The sequence below is a fragment of the Chenopodium quinoa genome, unplaced genomic scaffold, assembly GCF_001683475.1.
Source record: "Chenopodium quinoa cultivar QQ74 unplaced genomic scaffold, ASM168347v1, whole genome shotgun sequence".
NCBI classification, from domain to species: Eukaryota; Viridiplantae; Streptophyta; class Magnoliopsida; order Caryophyllales; family Amaranthaceae; genus Chenopodium; species Chenopodium quinoa.
The window spans coordinates 585,102-608,667 of NW_018742899.1; the positions used below are offsets into that span (position 1 = coordinate 585,102).

The following is a 23,566-nucleotide window of genomic DNA, read 5'->3' on the forward strand; positions in this document are numbered from 1 at the left end:
AAAATAGCCTTACCCCTACATACACCGATACACCATACAGGCATACACGGCTGTGACTCTGTGAGGCTGGGACGCTGGGTCTGGGTGAGTGGCTGGTGCGCTGCCGGCCTGCCGCTGCCGCCGTGTTCTGCTGACTCTGCTAGTCTGCTGCCGTGCTGCGCCGGGAAGAGAAGGAGGAAGAACGGGAAGAGAAGGACTGAAGGAGGAAGAACGGGAAGAGATTAAGAGAAGGAGGATTGGAGGAAGAAGTTAGGGTTTTGCAATTTGGGGGAATGACTGAATGAGGAAGAGGAAATCGAACTCTGGAAGCACGAAGCAGGAAAGCTGCTCAGGAAACAAAATTAAAAAAAAAAAATGTGAGTTATGGGTTTTGAACCCACAACCTCTTGTGTGATGGGAGGTAAAAATAACCACTGGGCTACAACTTTACTTGTTGCCATATAATACACAAATATTCTATTTAAACCTATTTTGATTTTTTTTTTTTTTTAAAAAAAAAAAATTTAAATTTTTTTCAAAAAAATCAGTGGGTTCAATGAACCCACTTGAACCCACCCTAGTTCCGCCCCTGCGTAATAATCTTGTATTTTCAAATATCAAATATTTGATCCGTGCTCAACCCAATATCTGTATGTCTAGTATCAAAATCCCATATTTTAAGTGGGTCAAATAGACCAACCTTAGCGGGTCATTTCGTCCATGAACAACTCTACTCGATTGGGCTTATACCCAATCAACCATTCCATTGAAAGAATCTCGATTTGTCTTATCATCAACATCATTCATCATCGTCATCATCAATTAATCTCTTCTGCTAAATCTCCAACGTTTTGCGCACCTGTCACTTCCTCTTCAAACTCCCTAATCACCCAATCTTTCTCTCTCCTCTGTTCTTGATCAAAATCCCCAATTTCATCCCGATCTATCCTACCAAAACCCTCAATTTTCCGCCAACATGTATGGATTCGAAGCTATGACCTTCAACATTCATGGCGGATACTTGGAAGCCATTGTTAGAGGTCACAGATCTGGATTGTTAACTGCTGCTGATTACAACAATTTGTGCCAGTGCGAGACTCTTGATGATATCAAGATGCATCTCTCTGCTACTGATTATGGCCCGTATCTTCAGAATGGTATGATTTCTTTTTCTAATTGTGATTTTTTCAGGTTTAATTTTCGTGATATTGGTTGAATTTCTTGCTTAGTCAATTGAATTACATTTTGATTTGATTTGTTTGATCTGAGTTTTCTGGAATTTCTTTGATTTTGGAATTATATGCTTGACTTTGTTGGTTTGCTGCCATTCAATTGTTTATGAAAAACAAAATCTAAATTTTGTTTAATTGGGTTTAATTAATTATTAGCAATTGCGATTTTCTTTTCTGCTGGAGAATGTACTTAAGGAATATATTAATGAGTGCATTTCAAGATGATTAACTAACCAAGCATGTCTGATCATGGAAATGAAAAAACCTTTTGTGAAGGGATTAATCTTTGGCTACCTGTCCTCCTAGGCGTGACAAAGATCGTAAATTATAGGCCTTTTTCCCCAATCAATCAAATGTTTGGCATCAAGTTGTTAATGGTTGAATAAATCTTTTTACATACCCAATTGGAGGTTTCAACTCTTGTAATGGATTGTGAAATCTTGTTCTAGTTCAATAACGGGCAAGCTTGCAATCTCACTTGGTTTCTCGTAATTTCTTGTAAGTTTCAGCTTACTGCCTCGATGAAAATATCCTTTTGTGCGGGTGCATTGGGGTGTTACTTTAAAGTTATAAAGGGTGTTACTTTAATTTAAGGGCTTGTTGCTGTAGAGCATTTTGCTTGGTGGAGTTAACTTTATATTTTTATTTATGTTTGATAAAGGGAGATGGCTACATATATGATTTATATTTGTTGCTTATTGTTATATTTGGTGCTCATTTTGGCTATAGAACCTTCTCCGTTACACACAACTACGCTTGTGGAGAAATGCACACTGAAGCTGGTCGATGAATACAAGCACATGTTGTGCCAGGCTACAGAACCCTTGTCAACCTTCTTAGAGTACATCACGTAAGTGTAGTTACCGTATTTTTTTTAACTATTTAAATACTATGCCCTAGATTGTATTTTGTGTTGGCATCAGTTCTTATTAGACATAAACGTAAATCTGTGACAAGTTTTCTGCATTTTAAAATTTGAAGACCCACAACTCTTCATGTCAACAGTATTTGTGGAATGTGGTGGCATGATGCACCTTTTGTTTTCTTCTTGATTGTTTCTAAATTTTTTTTTTAACATGAGTTAGGTGAATGTTCTTGAGATGCTTATGAGATTTTAAATGAAAGCTATTCTTATGAGTTTAGTTTCTTCACTTCTTATTTGTGGATTTTCTGCTACTTGAGGATTAATTATGGGACTATAAATTTCTTAATTCTTATCTGCATATGTATTTGAAGTTTGTTCTCTCATGTGCTTTTCTTTCTTTCGTCAATGTAAATGAAAATAATAGAAAAGAGAATAATATAATCTTTTAATGCTGAATATTTATTGTGTATAGTCCAAGGAGATGCTGCATGTAGTGTTGCATTATTAACTGTGTGTAATTGTTCTATCAAATCCTTATCCATCATACATTTTCATGTATTCTTATCTTACTGAAGAGTATCTTTTATTCTACATCTTAGTGATAATCTGCATATTTTATGCATTGTAAGCTTGTAGCTATCTTCTGCATTTTTAATTTTTGATTTTTTTTTGGGAAATTGTAAAGGTACTACTACATGACCAGTTCTTGAAGAAATTCATGATTCGCTTGGGATAAATTTGTGGGGCCTGTTAATGTGAATTTTCTTTTTAATCTCCTTTGTAGATGAATTTGGTACCCTTTTGACTTACTCTCATGGTTGTTAAGATCATATTATACGACCCTCTGAAGCTAATTTTGTACCGTAGAGGACCAGTAACTTTCAGGCTTCCATGCAATGGGCACTCTTTCTTGACAAACTAACAAATAATATGTCTTGTAGCTCTTTTTCAAATATAAGCTGAACCTGGTTTTAAAATTAAAAGTAACAGTCTGGTACTTACTTTCTTTATGACACGCTCTTTATAAATTGCTTGTACTCTTTGGCTGTTCCAGATATGGCCACATGATCGATAATGTTGTTCTGATTGTTACTGGAACCTTGCATGAGAGGGATGTGCAAGAGCTGTTGGAGAAATGTCATCCCTTGGGCATGTTTGACAGGTACTGCCTCCCTTATTAAGTTAATTCTTTTATGTTTTCCTCGCAAACAATGCTTATTTTCCTTTCTCTTGTCAGTATCGCTACCCTTGCAGTTGCTCAGAATATGAGGGATCTATATAGATTGGTGCTTGTTGATACTCCTTTGGCTCCATACTTCTCTGAGTGTATTACATCTGAGGTACTCAGCATTACATTTTTGTTTTACAGTTCAGTTTCTCTCTCAGCGATCAATTTTGTTTTCTGTTTTTGGAATCTGATATGATGTTCTAGTGAGATTATATTGTTAGTTTAGTTAGTTCTCCTTTGAGATTATGTGTTGATTAAAAGAACTTATTGTATTGTCAGAATTGCTTATGATTACTACTTGTACCTAGTGAAAATAGGATGGATTGGTTTTGGAGGTGGGAAAAAAGAAAAGAAATGGGAAGATGGTATATCAGTTTGTTTTGCTTAACTTGTTACCTTTCCTTAATTGATTTTACCTTTTATTGTTGATTGCAATATCTTTTAGGTGATTAACTTACTATTTTAATTTCTTATGTTGCCCCTGCTAGGACTTGGATGATATGAACATTGAGATTATGAGAAACACCCTTTACAAAGCATATCTTGAGGATTTCTATCGTTTTTGTCAGGTAAAATTGCAATGTCTCTTTATAAGAAACCTATTTACCACCAAAAACTAAGCACTGATTTATATTACTAAGACTCACACACCCACTATTCATCACTCCTCCATCTTCTCTATTTTGTATCTGATTTTGTCCTCATCTAATTTGATCTTTATAATACAGTCTCTTGGTGGGGCTACTGGAGAGATTATGTCTGATCTTCTTTCCTTTGAGGCTGATAGAAGAGCTGTCAATATTACAATTAACAGGTACATAATCCATGATTTATATGTTAATACTAGAAGTGAAGCATAATGATAATTTGATAATGACGTCATATTTGTAAGTTTTATAAAACGAGAACTCAAAAACCTCCTAAATAAAGAGGGGGGGTGGGGTGGGAATTGTATTTATCTTTAGATTTTTGACCTTGTTAGGCCTTAGGCTCAATTAGCAGTGGTTGACATTATTGACTGTAGTTACTTCTTGACATTTGCAGTATTGGAACTGAACTTACGAGGGAAGATCGTAAGAAGCTGTACTCAAGTTTTGGTCTCTTGTAAGCATCTTCAAGATTTTCGACTCATTCTCAAGATTTCTATCTATTGTTGTGACTGATGTGTTTGTTCATTACAGGTATCCTTATGGACATGAAGAGCTGGCTATTTGTGAGGATGTAGATCAGGTATGAGATTGCTGCTGCAATTCATCATATAAACTAGATTTGTTGTTAGGGTGGGATTTGTCTGCGACCCCCTTCCATCTTCTGCCAGTTGGATTGGGTATTTATCTTTTCTGCTAAACTCTCGAGTATAATTTGGTAGTGCATACATGTGCAAATAAGGGTGCACAAGACCATACATCCCAGAATATGTAAACCCAAGAAATTGCAAAGCAAGATCCTTGTACTTGAAATACAAAGCTTATCTATAAAATAGAGTCATGAAGCTTCATTAAGTCCTGCTAGTTCCTTCTATGATAGTATGAATGTATGATATACTTCCTTCGTTCCACAAATATTGCAACAATTACCACTTTAGGAAGTTTCACTAATATTACAACATTTCTTTATCTGCACATGTTTTCTCTCTTTCTCTCTCATCATCTCATGGATCCCTATCTTTATTTCTCTCTATCTCTCTCCTCTTCTTAAAATCTGTATCCCATCCACATGTCGTAATATTTGGGGAACGGAGGGAGTATCATTTAAATAATTACTGGAAACTATTTTTGATCTTTTTGTGTTTTTTTTATGGGGTACTCTTAAAGAGTTTTTGAGTTAGGTGTTATGTGAGGCCTCAGTAAGTTCAGCCTGCTGAAGGGGGCATATCAATTATATGCTGTTTTCTGAGTGTCTGACAAGTTATATGAGAATAATGATATGATGATCTATATGCATTTGATATGTTTGTTTGCGTCATCTGAATGTTTTAGCCAATATTTCAGTTTTTGCTCTATATTTTATCCATTGACTCTAAGCTTCTTAATTCATACCCTTATTATATTTGTTAACTGCATTGAAGATGATTCTTTTTTTTTTCTTCCCCCCCCCCTCATTTTTTCATCTTCTGGTTTATTGGAATACTCAGGAGAACCCCCCCCCCCCAAAAAAAAAAAAAAAAAAAAAGGTTTTGAACAATGCAAATTTTGAAGTACAAGATTTTCTAGTGAGCTTGATGCTAGGGTTCTGAACTGAAATGCAACTCTGGTTATTGTTGTCTCTTGACCCATCACTGAAATGACTTGGACTACTAGCTCAAAAGATTATAGCTGACTGTTGTCTCATCGCTTTACTAGTTTATTGACTCGGACAACATGCTCAACTCTGGTTCTTTCTTTCCATTGTGAGGAAAAGCTGATGAAGTTTAGTTGGATCGTTAAAGTTTTGTGGTGAGGAATACAATGACCTAGGAGCCTAAGGCTGTGCTTGAAGACGATGCCTTCAAGTGGATGATAATGATTTTTGAGGGAACAATTATTGGATGGTGGCAGAAATAAGAGGTCTAATTTGCATTTAGCAGTAACTATGAAGTAGGATATGGATAAGATGCGTGCAAGAGGTATGATCTTTGGAGCTTAGTTAAAGCTATGAGATGGGGGAGGACTTGTTGCTGCAGGAACCTTCTAAGAACTTTTAGTGGTTGTTTAGCGAATTGGAGTTTTTGCCGTTTGCTTCACTTTTTTCATGCAATCAAGCCAAGTATTGGCCAAGCTAATTTCACGCTTTATTTTGTAGCTGTCTTTGAGCTTTAATTTCAGTGTTCAGTGGTTCACTTGACATTAGTTTGAGTTTTAAATATTTCAAAAGTAATTAAGAAGAGGCTGGGGCACTGGGGCTTGTTGGTACCCCTGTTGCTGCTAACTTCTCTGAATGGAATGATAAATTGCTAATGTCAAGGCTAACTGTATGTGGCTCTTATTAACAGGCAATGGGATCCAATAATCGATTAAAAACCAATAATCGAGAGCTTACTGAAATCCTAAATGCACTTCATGAATGAACGATTGTGCTTAAAAGTGACCTGTTCTGGCTACACTCTTGTAGTGATAGATTGGAAGGAAGCTGGATGCAAATATTTAGGTGGTTGTATGTTTATGTAAGTTGTGGAGTCTTTGATCTTGGGCAGATAGTGACCTGTTAGGTTTATGGTTTGTAATTCGGTAGGACTTGAACAAGGAAAATCAAATTTCATTTCGCTGATGATTCTGTGTTTAGAGCGTTGATGCCGGTCATTTTAGGAGGTGGAGTCTTTATTCAGGGTGTAGGGTGTGTGTGTCTGTGCGGGTGCATGCACACATGGGCCTGTTCATTATTTTGATACAAATTTTTTTTTTTTTTTTTTTTTTTTTTTTTTTTTTTTTTTTTTTTTTTTTTTTAACTCCAGCTGCTTTGTTTTGCTTAATCTTTCTAGAGGATATACGACCAAATCATCTGCTTCATATTCACTTCTTAACTCTTTCAAATAGTTGCGCTCTACTGCTTGACAGCTTGTCTTAAATGTGTGGCAGAATACGTGGTGCATCTATAGCATGCATGCTTTGATTAAGAAATTCGTAGATTGCACTGCTTGGAGCTTCTAGTAGCAGTCATTTTTATCTGTCCTGGTTCTGACTTAGTCCTATCGTATAGGTCCGTGGTGTAATGGAAAAATATCCACCATATCAGGCAATATTCTCTAAAATGTCTTACGGAGAAAGCCAGATGCTGGACAAGGCATTCTATGAAGAGGAGGTCAAGAGACTATGCTTATCATTTGAACAACAGGTCCTTTTCTATTTTACTTCATGTGATATTTGCTTGGCATACTGAAATCGCATGTCAAAAACTTTGCATTTATGTAGTTCATTGGGGGTAGTTTCTTTTGTCCCTATTTTATTTTCATCTTCAATATTATTTACCGGAATTTCTGTCTTGATTGTATGTGATGCAGTTCCATTACGCTGTTTTCTTCGCTTACATGAGGTTGAGGGAGCAAGAGATTAGAAATCTCATGTGGATATCAGAATGTGTGGCACAAAACCAGAAGTCCAGAGTGCACGACAGCGTTGTCTTCATATTCTAGTTGCAGTCCAAGCAAATATGAAGAAACCTTGTGGAATTTTCAGGAAATACATGAATAAATCTCGTGTTGCTTGTGCTTTGTACATCTCATTTCTTTCGCGTTCATTGTAGAATTCAGTTGCATACAATATTTATTCTGCACAAGGTGAAATAAAGCGTTATTCCCTGTATGATTATGTTATTCATAAGGCATTTTCTACTCCAATCTTATGGAAGCTAAACTTGAGCTCGATATCCCCGTTTTGTTGTTGGGGGAACTAGTATCAAATTCTCTGAATTGAGTCTCAGTGTATCATATGTTAAATTTCATAATGTGAACTTTATTCTTTTGAAAGAGGCCAATTGCTTACTGTCTTTGTTTTTCTTTACATTGTACACCTTATATTTTGAAAATTTGCATCACTTAGAAAGGACTGAATCTTGAAATGAGCCTTTGCTTTTGGGAAATGTGAAGTAGTATGAGACTACGCATGAAGCTCCAAAGAAATTTGCTCTTAGGGTATCTTACTCCTAATCATAGTACTCCATTTTATTTTACTTAACAAATTTCATTTATAATGCTTGCTAATGCATATCTTTATCAATTAATGTATATAATTTTGAAAATTATACTTTGCACAATGATATTATGATACTCTATTGTATTTATTGAGACGATTTTAATAAGATTTCACATTAATATGGTTTGCATTACATAAACAACCCCATTCTTAAAATATTGACATGTTCAACATTCTTCACTGTAACTTTGATCATTAAAAAAAAAGTGTGTATATAAGGCTAAAGTCAAATGAGATTCTAAATTTGCTTCATTTCAATTCATCCCATTTTGCTCAATCCAATAAATCATTTATGGTGATGATTATGTAGCAGGTCTTGTATGGATCCGATCTACAATAAATTATTATAGACCCAAAATTTGATAGTCTTAAATAATATTGGATGATATAATCACTTTTGTAGATGATACACGTAGTAATTTTCTTGTCGTGAGACATATTTTGAATGATATAATCGTATTTTAAACAATTTAGTGAGATGATATAATTATCTCTTGAATGCTATAATTATCTTTCGAATGATGTAATTACTGTTTGATACTTTTTTTTTAATGATAAATTCACTTTTCGAATTATCCATTTACATAATCAGTTTTCAGATGATATAATAACTTTTGTAACGATATAATCACATTTCGTCTGATATAATTATATTTCGTATGATATACTAGATGGTTGGGTGCACAATATGATTGAATGCACGATAAGTTATTGTGCACCGGGTTTATTCTAAACTTTACCATGATTATGATATTATCACGGGCTTTAAACACGATTAAGCCGAAAATTTGGAAATTTCAAAGTTTTTTTTGACGGGAGTTAACAATGGATCAAAATTTAGGAAATACGAAGTAATTAGTACGTATGAAACATTAAATTAGGAAAATCAGAATATCTCATATTCTCATAATAGGGTTTTATTTTTAGCAACTCTTTCTAAATTCATATCAAGTAAACTTATTATTTTTTTCTTTCTTTCATCGTTTTCCAAAGAATAACATTAAGGATTAATTTAACTAGACGAGAGCTAGGGCAGTTCACATGGGAAATAAGGTAATTTTTTTTTTTTTTAACTAGCTTGCTTAAATCGTGCTCTCGATAGTATGATCTAATTAATGTTTAACGAGTCGTTATTGATCTTTGATTATGTTGATACGTATCATTGCGAGATTTAATCCTAACATAAACTTAAAAACTTTAAAAAAAAAAAAATTATGGTTACATGACTTTGAATTTGTTGTTACGAATGATTTTCTATGATGCACTTTGTAGACTGAATTAATCCCTGAATTCGATGATAAGTAGTTAACGAATTTTGAAACACTAGTCAATTCTTATTGTCACACTTGTCAAAAAATAAGAAATAAAATACTAAGTATTTTGTAATCAATTTTATTTTATTTTTTTGGAACAATGTTTATGTTTACCTTAAGCTTTGATCTTCTCTTGATAATGTCTTTCCACTCTTTTGTGCCTCCTTTGTATAGTCGCATGTTTCAAAGTTAGGCCCGGTTTTTTTTTTTTTCCTCTTTATTTTTTGGTGCAACCGAGTAGATTAGCAAAAATAGTTTCAATGTGTAAAAATAAGTTAGATTTTGATGAGTCTAATTTTGATCGTCAAGATGTTTTTCCTTTTGTTTCTTGTTACAAATCATTACAAATCACTATTCCTTTTGTTGCTCTCATTGCCCCTCTTTTGTACTATTACATCACATTATTCTCAAGTAATAACTTAACACATTTGCATAACTGAATCAAGTGAATTTTCTCCTTGATTAGAGTCTTCTTTTAAAGTATCCTTTTTTTTTATTTGTAATCAAATTTTCCTAATGAGCTAGTCTTGTGATGTCTCTAATTTTGATTGCTTCTAATAATTTTTATGTTTTGCAGCAAAGTATTGACAATATGAAGAGTAAAAAATGTTTTTGAGCTGGATTATTCTGTAACACCTTACTTTTTCTCATGGACCTTAAGGTAGTACTTGTTTTCTGTGTAGAACATATTCTGTTTGAACTTGAGTTTTTTGTCCTGAAATTTTACTTTGTTCGATGTGGTAGCTACGTGCATCTTGTGACAGCTTAGGGTTGTTACAACCCTGAAAAGATCAAGAAATACACTTAATACAATATCAACTACGAGCTAATGATTGAATAATTGCATAACAGAAACGAGTGCGTGACATGTTTTTGCGAAGCATTTGGAATTGTGTTCATGTAGAGCAAAGGGTACAATCTCCAACTTCGTTATGTTTCATGTTCTATTGTCTTGTAAATGCAGCCTAACAGTTTAGATTTCATTATTAGATATAAAGTTAATAAACTTGTCTTTTAGGTTGCTGGTTTTGATCCACTAAGATTTTCCTCGAAATGGTCAGGAGACACCAGCAAAATTGGAAGGAGGTATGTGGTTTTCGTTAGCTATAATACTGTGATTAGGATTGCTTTTGTTTACTCAATCGTCTCAATGTGACCAACTAATTGTTTTGGTTTAGATTTTACTACGACAAGAAAGTAAGGCAGACTGCATGGAAGAAACCGTTTGAACTGATGACTTTTATTGAGGTGGGGTTAGATAACGTATCTTCTATCAAAATATCTGATTAATCATGCATTCATATTGTGGTGTTGTCTCATTTGTTCCTCTTTCATCTAGGTGTATAGTATATTCTTGAAGCTTTTTCTTTTGATTAGTTTTATATAAAGCTCAGTTTTGGACTGTTTGTTTGATCTTTGTTTTTGTTGCCATTTGTTTGATGAATGGGAAGAGAAGTACTACTATTGAGTCCCTTAATTTGGCCATTCTTTATTACTTCTGTGCATACATTGTTCTGTTTTTCTTTTGGTCTATCCAAAATAATTCAGGCAATGATAGTTTTAAGCCTTTGTTGTCAGAGAATCAGGAATAATAAGCTCTATATACTATGTAGTGACCTGAAGAATGTTCAAGTTTATGTAATGTCAAACATTATTGTGCGTAGTACTACAGAAGAATGCAGTATTTCCGCCTTCTACTCCCTGTCATGAAAAGATGATAAAAATAAGCATCAAACTGTATTGAAAAAAATGAGAACTATATCAAGTCCCTTCGACCATTCTTTATCACTTCTGTACATACTTTGCTCCTTTTTTTTTATTCTTTTGTTCTATCCAAAAGAATTCAGGCAACAAAAGTATAAATCCCTTGTCATAAAATAATGACTGACCAATTCTATAATATACTTTGTATTTACTTGAGGAATGAATTTTTAAGCTATGTCCCTTGTAACATTATTGTACGTTACTAGGGAAGAACGGAGTATCTCAGCCTTACACTTCCTGTCATGAAAAGGGTGTAAAAAACGAACTTTGAACTGTACTTATCTGTTTAATACTAAGCCTTGCTTGATTGTTAGTTACCTGACTTTTTAAGATGCCTAGAATTCCATGCGTGCTATGCCCATTTGCTGAGAAGCAGAATATACATGGATTCTGCAACCCTGTATATTCCCTGTTCTATTGGTTAGACATGTTGTACTGAGCCTTCAATAGTTTATTATCGACCCTCTAATACAATACCCTTGCACAACAATGTTTCTAGTGATCCAATTCTCTACTAGCTTCTTCCTTAGGCGGAAGAAATCACCTAGACGCTGTTGGATTACCCAAGTTCATTTTACAGCTAAAACATGCTTCGATAAGTTTGTGTCATCTTTAAACTTTAATCCTGTTCTTTTCCAATGACAGAGGATGACTGAAGCAACTACTAACTGTATGTGAGTTCTAATGGAACAAAGTGAGTTATTTGATCAACATACTCTTGTCACTTTTTGCAGCATCTTAAAATTGATAAAACAAATGAAAGTTTTGATATTTATTGGCTATTACAAAACGCGTTACCAGGTATTACTATAACAAAGTTAGCAATGAGTCTCAGTGGGCGATTCCTGAGGAGCTCAAGGTCACTCATTCTCTGCTCTTCTATTGATAATTAGTTATACTGTCAAATTATGAAGTTATGATCTATGAAATTACGTTAGTTGTTGTTTGTTACTTTGTGTACGACTGTATGAGTTGTAACATAGTTTTATTGTTGTTGTCCTTGTAGTTGATACGGGAAGAAGCATCCATGGTGTACCACTCAGTTAAGTTCTCCTTGTGTCTTAAGTTTGTTATTATACCATTTGTCAATTTGGGTTTTACTTATTTTTTCCTTATAATTGCAGAGGGTTGTTAATGGTTACACTGATAGAAGAAAGTGAGTTATCTCATATATTCTGTTTCAACTTCTCAGTTTCTTATGTAAATTTTTGTATAAATACGGAAGTTTTGATGTATTGTGCATTGTATTATAATGTTACAGGTACTATAGACTTATAGTGACCGCATTTCCAAAGAGTCCCGTGGGGTAAATCTTGAAGAATTCGATGTTTGATTTTGGGTTTCTAGTCTTGTATATATAATACTTCGTATAACAATTTAGAATAATTGTTTGATATAGATTTAACTCACACTTTTTTATAGGCAGTTGATTCTCAATCAGTTAATTTATCCTCTGATTGGTCAGAACACACCAGTGAGGGAAGGAGGTACGTAGTTTTGGTTAGCTTTGTTGGGTTTAGAAAAGTTTAATAATTTGTTATTTTCTGTAGTTAATTCCGTTATTAAAACTTAAATCACGAGTAATGGTTATCGTGATCAATATATTGCCTTTTTTTTTTTTTCAAATCAACCATATTGTGGTTTGTTTCTTAGTGATTTGTGTTCTTTGTTTCTAGCAATAGTACAAAGAGACTGACTTTTATTAATTGGTTTAGATTTTACCACAACAAGAGGGCGGGGGAGTCTACATGGCATAAGCCTTTTGAAAAGATGACTTGTATCGAGGTTGGTAATTAGAAATAAGTACCCATAAACAAAATTTGTGGCGTTCTTATATATTCATTTAGTTATTACTTGCCTTGGTCATCCTTGTCAATTTCTATTTTAAGACAGTTGATTTTACACTTTTATGTGCATTTGAATTAAGTTTCAAATATTTTGTGTAACGTAATAGAGAATTACTTGTGCAAGTACCAATTGGAGGGAGCATATGTCTCGTGATGGAACCAAGTGAGTTATCTTGTTACTCATGTCACCTTTGCAACAACATTATTTATTACACATAAATAAATTTCTTAATATATTAGACATCACCAAATTAAATTATATCAGGTACTACTATAACAAACAGACCAAGAGGAGCCAGTGGCGGATTCCAAAGGAATTCAAGGTTATTTCTTGAGTTTTGAAGCTTATGCATTTTCATTATATTTTGTTAATAATTTGTCGTAAATCTAACCTGTAATTTATTACAATACATGAAACTTGTAGGTAGCGAGGGTTGAAGCAGTTCGCACTCATGTTCGTTGTGTATTGTCTAAGCACAAGATTGATTAATTATATATGCTACCGATTTCATAATAACCTCGGAATATTATCTTGATTTCGATTTAATCTTTAAATGATCATATTGTTATTGATTTAATTTAGTTGGAATCCACCACTAGGTCATGATGCAGGACCATGATGGACAGAGAAGCTGTCTTATGGCATATTCTTTAGGAGGAGCAAAAGAAAAAAGAGATACTTGAAAATCTAGATTAATAAATTCTATTCTGTAAAAAAAAACAAAAGTCTAGCTTTCTTTTATACTTTGTATATAGTAGTTGAGTAAATGTGTAATTACTAACCCATGGGATATATTTGGAAACAATGAAGTTTTGCATGAATTTTCTTTGATTATTGTATCACTTTCTTACCATTGAGAAAGTTGGAAAATAGCCACTTTTCAAATGTCACCTAAAATTTTGGTGCCTTACATGTGGTTTAATTTTATAATGATTTACTTTCGTTATTTTCCCATATATACAAAGGTAAAGGTAAAGGAAAAGGAAAAATTCCATATATATACCTACTTATAAAAATACTCCCTCTTTACCAAAAGAATTGACATAGTTAAACTTTATACACATGCTGATGTAATAATTTGACCTAATTTGTATCACCAACATTTATGTGTGGTTGGTCATCATACCAGTATGATAGCCATCTTGAGGGTTACTTCGTTAGTGTTATATGGGTAATTTTGTCGGTATTATGAGGGTTACTCACGGTTATTCGGTGAGTATTATAGGGGTCATGACAGGCTAAAGTCGTATCCCCAAATCAAAAGTAATTCCTAAGTCTTCTAACTAAATTAGATATGGAAGTAAGGTCGAATCCACAAAGAAACAATGTCTTTCTATTCCTAAATAAATAATATAATCTAAATTATCAAGTAACCAAATTGTTTTTATGAGAATTAAACTAAGGAGAATAAAATAACTAATGCGAATAAAAATAAAGGGAATTACAATAAATCAAAGCCTAGGGTATAGGTTCACCAATAAATAATATTCCGGGGCAAAGCACAACAATCAATTATCAATGCATCAATTAATCAGATCATAAAGGGCTTTCGCTACGTATTACAATCACAGAATTAATCTAGCGGTATTAAATCACATCTCTCGAATCTTGATATAACCATTTATAAATTAACATGCCTATTAAAACTAAGCCTAAACATCAATTCTCATCTGTCGAATCTCGAATCAATATTGCATAACTCATACATTAAATAGGCCTGATCTAATTGCATAGCATTAAATCAATCAATAGGAAATTAACCAAGTATTAACAATCAAACAATAATAAATTACCCCTTCATATTATTTATGGATCCCCACGAACCCTAGAAATAAACTACTCACACATAATGGAATCTAAACTAAGCAAAGTAAATAAACAAGACATGATTAATCAAAGCGATTAAATTACTGAAAATAAAAGGGGAAGAAACCATTACCAAATTAAACTGAAATAATGAATTGCATAAAACCAAAAGTGTTGAGAGATAAAAAATACTAATGTAAGCTTAAAACTTAAATTTGGAACTTTAACTAATGAATGACGTAATTGTTTCGCTTAACAAAAGCGTATTTATATTAAAGCTAAAAGTCCTAAACTAAGCAAAGATTAAACATCGCAAATCATCCTTCAATAACACGCGCTCGGTCAGGTGCCTGACCGCCTGGCCGGTTGCGCCTTTGTGTGGGCCTCTTTCTCACTCGCTCGCAAATCATCCTTCAATAACACGTGCTCGGTCAGGTGCCTGACCGCCTGGCCGGGCGCGCCTTTGCGTGGGCCTCTTTCTCACTCGCTCGGCAGGGCGTGCCTCCGGGTGAGAGATAACTGACTTCTTTCTTCCTCGCCCGGCCGGGCGCGCCTCAGGGTGAGGTCTTCCCGGTTGGGCGAGTCCACCGGGCCTCTTAGACTCTTCGTTTTAGGCTCCTTCTTGGCCTAATCCGAATTTTCCTTCTTGGGTCTTTGAAGCTAGGTCTATTGCCTCGGTTTCCTCTTATTGGCCGAGCCCTTAATCACCGATTTGATTACTCTAACGTGGTCTTGGGCTACGGAGTATGGTCATATCAATGCGATCCACATCCAATGCTCGCAGTGGCTCAAATAAGTCCGAGAAATGCTCAAAATCTGAAATTTCCCATAAAACAATACCAAAGCTATGAAAACATTAGAAAACGCATATTAGTAATAAAAACAGCTCCGTAGAGCCAAAAGTACTCCTAAGTATGACCAAGGGACGGGGGTAAATCACTATATAAAATGGACATATCAAACTCCCCCAAGCCAAACCTTTGAATGTCACAAAGCAAATATCTCATCAATGAACAGATAAAACATACTTCACCCCAAAATCAACTAAAACCAAGTATATCAATTCAAGGTAAATCCAACAAATATGCATCAAAGTCAACCAATCAATTCCATCCACCTACTAATCAACCCTAACAATTGTCAAACAAAGAGAACCACAAGTGTATATGGAATTCATGACTAGTGCTCACACACTCTTCACTCATATATATGGAAGATATAAAATGTATTCGATCGCTCTCCATCCAACCCCTTTATTGTGAACAATGCCCTCCCAAACTCACAACACTCATGTGTTTAAAAAGACAAGTACTCAACCTAGAGTCGACTTGAAATATGTAAATCATTCTTCGCATTGATAAATAACTAATTTCACATCCATATAACTCTTTTCACAAAGGTCGGAAGGTCTTTAAAGCTTGTAATGTAAGGCTAGGGTAAAAGGGTAGGAAATATTTGGGAAAATGTGAGAATAAAGCTATGCTTTAGGGAGCCAAACCCTAATAAAACCAAGGTAAAAAATAAATAATGACCAAATATCTCCAACACAACTTAACCCAACAAAAATTCACCAAACAACCAATCCAATAATTCACAAATTTTCCAACACTTACAATTTCACTCATAAAAATATGATAATAAGTGAATCAAACAAACTTTGAATTTTTTTCTTTGGAACTCATTTTTTCCTTTTCTTTCTTTTGATCAACCTTCATTTTAAAACTTGAACATTGAAACAATTTTTTTTTTCTTTTGCCTTTTTTTTTTCTCTCTTTTGAAGTTCACTTTCTTTTTTTTTCTTTTTCTTTCCCTGAACTTCTTTTTTTTTCATCATGCTCTATTTTTTTTCAAGAAATTTCAACTCTTAAATCATAAAAAATAAACTACAATCAAGAACAAAACAACTTCTCAAAACCCACCCACATTGTGCAATAGATAAGCACACTACAAACTCCCTCTCCCCACCTCACTCACTAATAGCTCCCCCAAGTCTAGCTTGGGACTAGTAACCAATGGCGCAAAATAGGCTTGTAATGTGGCTAAATAAACAATGAAAAGTCAAGGCAACAACATGGGTAGCAAGCAGGGAACAAATGTATCTAACATCATCTGAAAGCCACCTAAAAGAACAAATGCTTTCGTCCTCCTCAATGTGCATAATATGAGCCATACAAACATTACTCAAAGTCATAAACCAATACTCAACTTTAATGACATACTAGGAACTATCACACAATTCCTAACCAATTCAAGTAGTTAAGCACCAAATCCACAAATAGTTGGACAAAGTTGACTTATATCAAGGCATCAAAGTATTCAAACATCAAATCATGGTTAACCTATCCACAATATTCATCATCATACCAAGAATCAAAACAAGGAAGCATGATTTATCATTCATTGGATCGTATTTTTGTATTTTATTTATTTTTCAATTATTTATTTATTTTTTTCTTTTTTTCAAAAGCAATAAAATCTACACTAGAAAGCAATACAACCTAAACTAAACACACCAAAAATCAAAAAGTGAAAGAGAAGAAATAAGATACCTCTACCAAAAATCTCCCTCAAGCCAAAATCAGACAATGTCCTCATTGGCTCAGGAATTAGTTGCAGCATGGCTAATCGTCACCATCCTCATCCTCATCTATAATACCCCGTATTTTTAAGCCGTTTACTAACTATTAATTATGGATTTTTCCGAAATATTTTATTATACAAAAATATTTATATGATTTTACGAAGATAATTTTTATAATTATGCTTTATAAAGGTTTTAATTATACGAGTCAAGTTAAATTTGTCGTAACCAAAAATCGGATTTTTAACCTTTAGTACTATGCCAAAAATTCCAAGTCAAACACTTATTTTCAAGTCAAATTTACCCAACTACAATCCATCTTCTTCCTCCATAATCAAAGTCAAAGTCTCACTTCTTATTCTACACTACTACCTAACCTCCAAGACGCTGCCACCTGCTGCCAACGGCTACCGACCATCAAAAGTGGTCCTTCCTCTATTGTTGTTGTCGTAAGTCCCTAACCAAAAAAAAAGGGAACTTCTTCAAAAACTTTTCCATCTTAACTTATTACTACTACTAGTTCACTACTACTACTACTACTACTACTACTACTACGTACTTCCTATTTAAAAATAACAAAAACCTACAAAGTCAAACGATTTACAAGAAATTAGTGGGGAGCCGAGATACAATCTAGGCCCCCACCTCTCTAGCTATAGCGAACCCGATCTTGTTGAAGATGTGAGCAGCTGCACGAGCACCAATATCCTGCGTCCTAGCGAATGCCTGAACCCGCTTCAGCAACGCAGCAACATTCTTCTCTAATTCCCCCAATGAAGAAAAGGAGATAGGAAGAAAACCATAGACAATATCCCTGCAACGCGTCTCATACTTGTCTCGCTTCCGCTAAGCCACAGTCGACACAACATGACCAGGAACGAAGTCAGACAACCCTGATTGTGTCAAAGGAGAAGACCCCGTCAAGTCAACACATACATCAAGGCCTCTATCCCAGGAGTAAAGCAACACATCTGCAGGACGAAGAGTCCCGTCGTTCCCTCCAGTCAACCCAACGTTAACCTCATTTCTTGCAAAAATCCCAGAGCGGAAACAAATATCAACAAGGGTATCACGAACAACGTTGTGCCAATGTTTAATACCCACCATCCCAACACAAGACACTGCATGATCCCCATAAATATCCCCATCAAAAACCCTTGAGCTAGCAGAACACGGTGTAGAAACAAAGAACAAGGGAACACCCAACTGGTAGCAAAGAACACAGCGGTAAGTCTTACCATTCATAGTCTGAACCAAACCTGATATTGGGACCGCTCGCAACCAGGCAGAAGTGTGATCCCCCTGCTGGACTTCCATAAGGCAACCTGACGCGGAGATGAGGAGAAAGTGGATTCTACAGATGCAGTGACCTTCGTGAAATATATATCTGCCAATTTCTTCATGAGTTTGGGGGCAGCGATCTCACTAGGGTTACGCAAAAGGTCAGTCTCCACAGTCCTATTACAAAGACTAAGAGCGCCATCGAAGGCCGGTCCTGGACCAGCAATACCGAATTGCGTAGAAGCGAAGCTTGAAGACCAGAAGACTGCAAACGCGACGCAAGGAAAGCATAGTGCCGAACATCACCCGCTGAATAGACACCCAATCCATCATAAGAAAAAGGTAAGGTGGCAAGTCGCCATTGCCAATCACCAAAACCTCGCCCTGAAGCAGTTATAATGCGCTCCAAAGAACCTCGAAGGGCCACATCAAAAGAAATCTGGGCCGCTTCAAAAAGACGAGGAGGACAAGTGCGCATAGAAAAGTAGAGTTTTGAAACCCTAGTACACGCACGAAGTAGTAACAACTCACATTGGGGATCCTCAAGCTTAGCAACAGCATCCATTAGCACAATGGTCTTTGACACTCTCTGCGAAACAAGCTCACCACAGGAAGAGGCATCCGCACTGACAGAACCACCAAGCAACTTAACTCCATGTACAGGACGAGCAATATCTGGAGGAAAGACACCAACCAAACGGCTACGTGGATCCTCCGTGGGCCAGAAAACTTCCATTTTCTCAACGTTAACATGGAGGCCGAGACGAGGTCCCTCCACCAAAATCAACTCCATAACCTTCCCTACCACCAAGGTGTCACCAATAATAGTGCCATCATCCAAATACCAAGCCTGCAAACATAAGTCGAAAGAATCCCTGATTCGACAAACCAATGGATGGAGCACCAAAACAAAAGGCAAAGGGCCAAGAGGATCACCCTGCTGCACTCCTTAACATGACCTTAAGGTATTCTCCCCATAAAACAGCCTGGCTGAAGAAGGGTAACATAATTCAACCCAACGCGAGAGAGCTGGACAACGGAGACAGACCTCACGCAGTAAAGCCGTACGATTATTATTATTATTATTATTATTATTATTATTATTATTATCTGTAATTGAGTATTAAAGATTAGTTTATAAAAGCAATTATTAAATTTATAAAAGGGTTAAAATAATAAATTGTTCATGCACAACTAGTTAAAGTCGGTATTTTAAGTCCTTGTGTCTATGGGTTGAAAAGTATTTGATTAGGATTATTAGTTTGTTGTAGGAGGAATTTCCAATTCGTAACTAGGAACTCCGTGTTTGTTTGCAAAGATCGATGTACGTACACGTGGCTAGATCTTTTATAAAGTGACTTTCATATTCAACACGATTTACATGTTAAGTGATTTCGAACCATGTTTGAATGATTATGAAATATATTTCAGTGAAGCATGTTTTAATTGTTTGATCTATAATGTTTAAATATTTTATATGGTTGATTATAAACTTGTATTGATATTCTAGATGTCTAAAAAGGAAGTTTTATTGTTTAAATTAAATTATCCCGAGTATGAGATATTGGAAAGTTTATCTATCGGATTTATTGGATCTTTGAATTTATGACTCCCACTATGCGGAGATAAAATTAAAGGTTATGGCTATGTATGACCTAGTCTTTCCCCTTGATAACACTATGTAAGGAGTTACTAGCTTGGAGGGTGTGCACACTTAGGAAGAAAAATTATTTACGAAATGAGGATTGAACCCATATTCTATTTTATTCGGAACTATCTTTGGAAGATGTCGATTGTGGAAATTGATATGTTTTAATATGAGAATTTTTATTCATGAGTGGTTTGAATAAATTATGATTTATTAAAGTTGGATCTTTCGAAAGCATGTTTAATTAGCTAAATTGGTTTTACATGTCTAACATTTGTATGTACTTAGCATTTTGGCTAATACGTATTTTTGTTTTATTTTGGCTTGGCCCTACTTATCATTAATAATGAGTAATTAGGTGATGGTGACCGGAAGACGTGAATTAAATGCTGCATTAGGGACGATGGGCGGTGATCACCTAGTTCAATTTAGTAAACCTAGTACAGGTGTTTTAGTTACTTCGGAAATGTCTTGAACTATTATTATTATTATTATTATTATTATTATTATTATTATTATTATTACTACTACTACTACTACTACTACTACTACTGAATAAGTACTTTTCTTCCGCTACAAGTCTCTGTTAAGCCTTACGTAATCACGTGCCAGTAATATCCCCAAGTTATTCCCTAAAATGGTATTATTATTAGAGAATAATTTGGGGATGTTACATCATCCATCGCTCCACATCCTCCTCCACCATTGCCACCTGCACCAGAAGAACTCCCACCGAAACAGTTAGGGTTAACATTACCCCCCATCCCCCCAAAAGGAAAGTCTTGGCCGTAGGCAGAGAAGGAGGAGGAGTCTGTTTAAATGTCATGGGAGTTGGGATCCACATATCCCGCCGGTGGTGGCTCGAACCAGTCTGGGCGAAGAGTCTCGGAAGGAATAGCACCACGACGAGCATAGTCGTCGTACATCGGGAAAAGACCCCTACTTGTGTTCCGCTCTACATATCCTACCCTCTGGTCAAAGGACCCAACTAGCCTCCTAATATCCCCGACCTCCGTCCTAAGCTCCCCCTGGCTCTCCTCTCTTTTACCCAGGGCCCGACCTATACTCTGAAGGTCCCAAACAGTCTCGGGGTCCGGTCTAGGTTGGCGAGGAGGTGGTTGTGGCACATGCACCCGAGGCTGTGGTTGGGGCTGAGCCCCAAGAAGTAAGTGGGTGTAGGTGTATGTGTAGGACTCTTGTCCGACAAGGAAGCTAGTCAACTTTGTGTTAGGGAGAGGAAATACGGGTACGTAGTCCTTCTCTACCTTCACTAGCCACTCTAAGATTTGGCGGTGGTTAGGCTTAACCCAGTTCAACCCCCCATAGTAATGCAAGTTCTGATAAGATGCCCCTCCTCCCACATTTGGTTAACCCCTCATAGCTGGTTTCACTAAACCCCGTCTTTTTAATTGCTATTCTAGTAATTAGGCCACCAAAATAAATTGTGGTTTTAATATTAGTATCACATGTGTTGGTGTGCCTACTCAAATGACTTATAATATAGCAGGCGATGTTCAATCGACCGTATCCAAACATATAATGCCCTATGATACGTGTCGTTTACCGTATAAAATTAAATATTTATTTTCCTTACTTAACCTTCAAAAATATTAACAACTAGTAAAAGGGTAAGCAAGGGTCGATCCCACGAGGAGATTAATCAACTCTTAAAACTTAAAGTCTAACTCGAAAAATAAACCATATACATAATAGAGTATTATTCACACTATGTACATGAGATTGCAGGGGGGGGGGTTAAATCGAACGAGTAACTAAGCCAAACAAGATAAAGAAAATATAATAATCTATTATTTACAATAAACGGCAAGCAAACCACCAATGTGATACCAATTCGATCATAGATTAAAATGACATAACTTATTTCCCAACTTCCTTTCATATAGTCTCCTTCAATATTCAACTTAATACTTAGGCATTCAAATTACCGCCGCGGTCAATTTGACATGTATAGCTCACTAGAAATTAAAATCTTGCTAATACACTTTCTACCCCAATAATCTTAATTTATTAGACTAACCCACAAACTCAATAAAACTACGATTGAGCCGCTCAAACTAGTAATATCGAGTCATTCACTCTAAATTATCAATTAACGCCACATCAAGTACTAATTTAGCATAGTCTAATTACTTTACACTAGCAATCATGCATGTACTATTACAAGTATAAATGAATTAAACATTCATATAAAAACAAGGAAAGAATCATGTGAATCAATTAAACATCAAACTTGAATATTGAAATACGATTATATATACTTGGCGTTTAAACGACGAAATATAAATCAGGAAATTAAAGATCAAATTATATCCAATTCACTAAGTAGAAGCAAACAAATTAATCACAAAATTAAAAGATTAAGAGTAAATTAAGAACTTATAAACTGAGCAAAGAATCAAACAACCGCTGCTCGAACTCGTCGTCAAATTCGTCCCTTCTCCTTCCAATACCACGCAATCGATCAATCTTGGACCAATTCGTGCTCTACTAAGCCTCACGAACTTCCTATATAATTTTTGTGGTAAAACTTGTGTCTTCGTTAGGAGGGGTGATTGGGGATTTTTATAATTGAAAACAACATAGGTTTTCTGAATTTGAAGGGATAAAATTGTAGTATAGGATAAATCTTCATCTTTTGCTTGAATTTCGGAGAGGAAGTTGAAGCTAGAATCTTGAATTATGGCTAAAGATGAAGATAAGTTTGTTTTTGTGACCTCGGTATTGACGGAGTATTTTTTTAAGGATTTATCATCTTATTTGCTTTTTCTTCTTTCCTCTGACTCCTCACGTGATGTTCTTTCTTTTCTTTTTTTTTTCCTTTGCTTGTGTTGTGAACTGCTGGCTTGCAAATTTGCCACGTCATCCTTTATTTCTTTTATTTCTTCTTGTTTTATCATCTCACGTGTTGGTCAAATTGGGTCTCCAATTCCTAATTAACAAAATAAACGTATTAAGTAATATTTATACTAACTTAATAATAAAATTAATAAAAGATAAATATATGACTAAAATAATAAAAGTTAGTTAAACTTCCAAAATAATAACTAAAAGACACTTATAAGACTAATATTAGGGCCTAAAAATATGGTATATTATGCACTTATCACCCTAGGATAGCAAGTTCCAAAGATTGGGCGTTGTGAGGCTCATGGCGGGCCAAAAAACATGTCCTAGAAATCTTTGAAAATTTTTTGGGACAAGGTGGTGGAAGGGAAGGGAGCTAGCATGTTGAATGTTAGAGCAAGGTTTGCCCGTCAAGGCCAAATACACATCATCGGCCTTATAGTACTCATAAAATTAGGTGGAGGGAGAGGGATCGAGTTCAAACAATCT

General features: G+C 35.3%; 1 protein-coding gene across 1 annotated transcript; it reads left to right on the forward strand.

Annotated features, from left to right (window-relative positions):
- The first annotated feature begins 735 nt into the window (after positions 1-735).
- LOC110727054 (V-type proton ATPase subunit d2) lies at positions 736-7,753 on the forward strand. The gene is made up of 10 exons (XM_021906592.1): positions 736-1,136; positions 1,941-2,061; positions 3,131-3,238; positions 3,314-3,416; positions 3,793-3,873; positions 4,033-4,118; positions 4,349-4,408; positions 4,486-4,534; positions 6,980-7,114; positions 7,281-7,753. Exons 1-10 carry the CDS (start codon positions 956-958, stop codon positions 7,410-7,412), a joined length of 1,056 nt encoding a protein of 351 aa, XP_021762284.1. The 5' UTR covers positions 736-955; the 3' UTR covers positions 7,413-7,753.
- Positions 7,754-23,566: the final 15,813 nt, after the last annotated feature.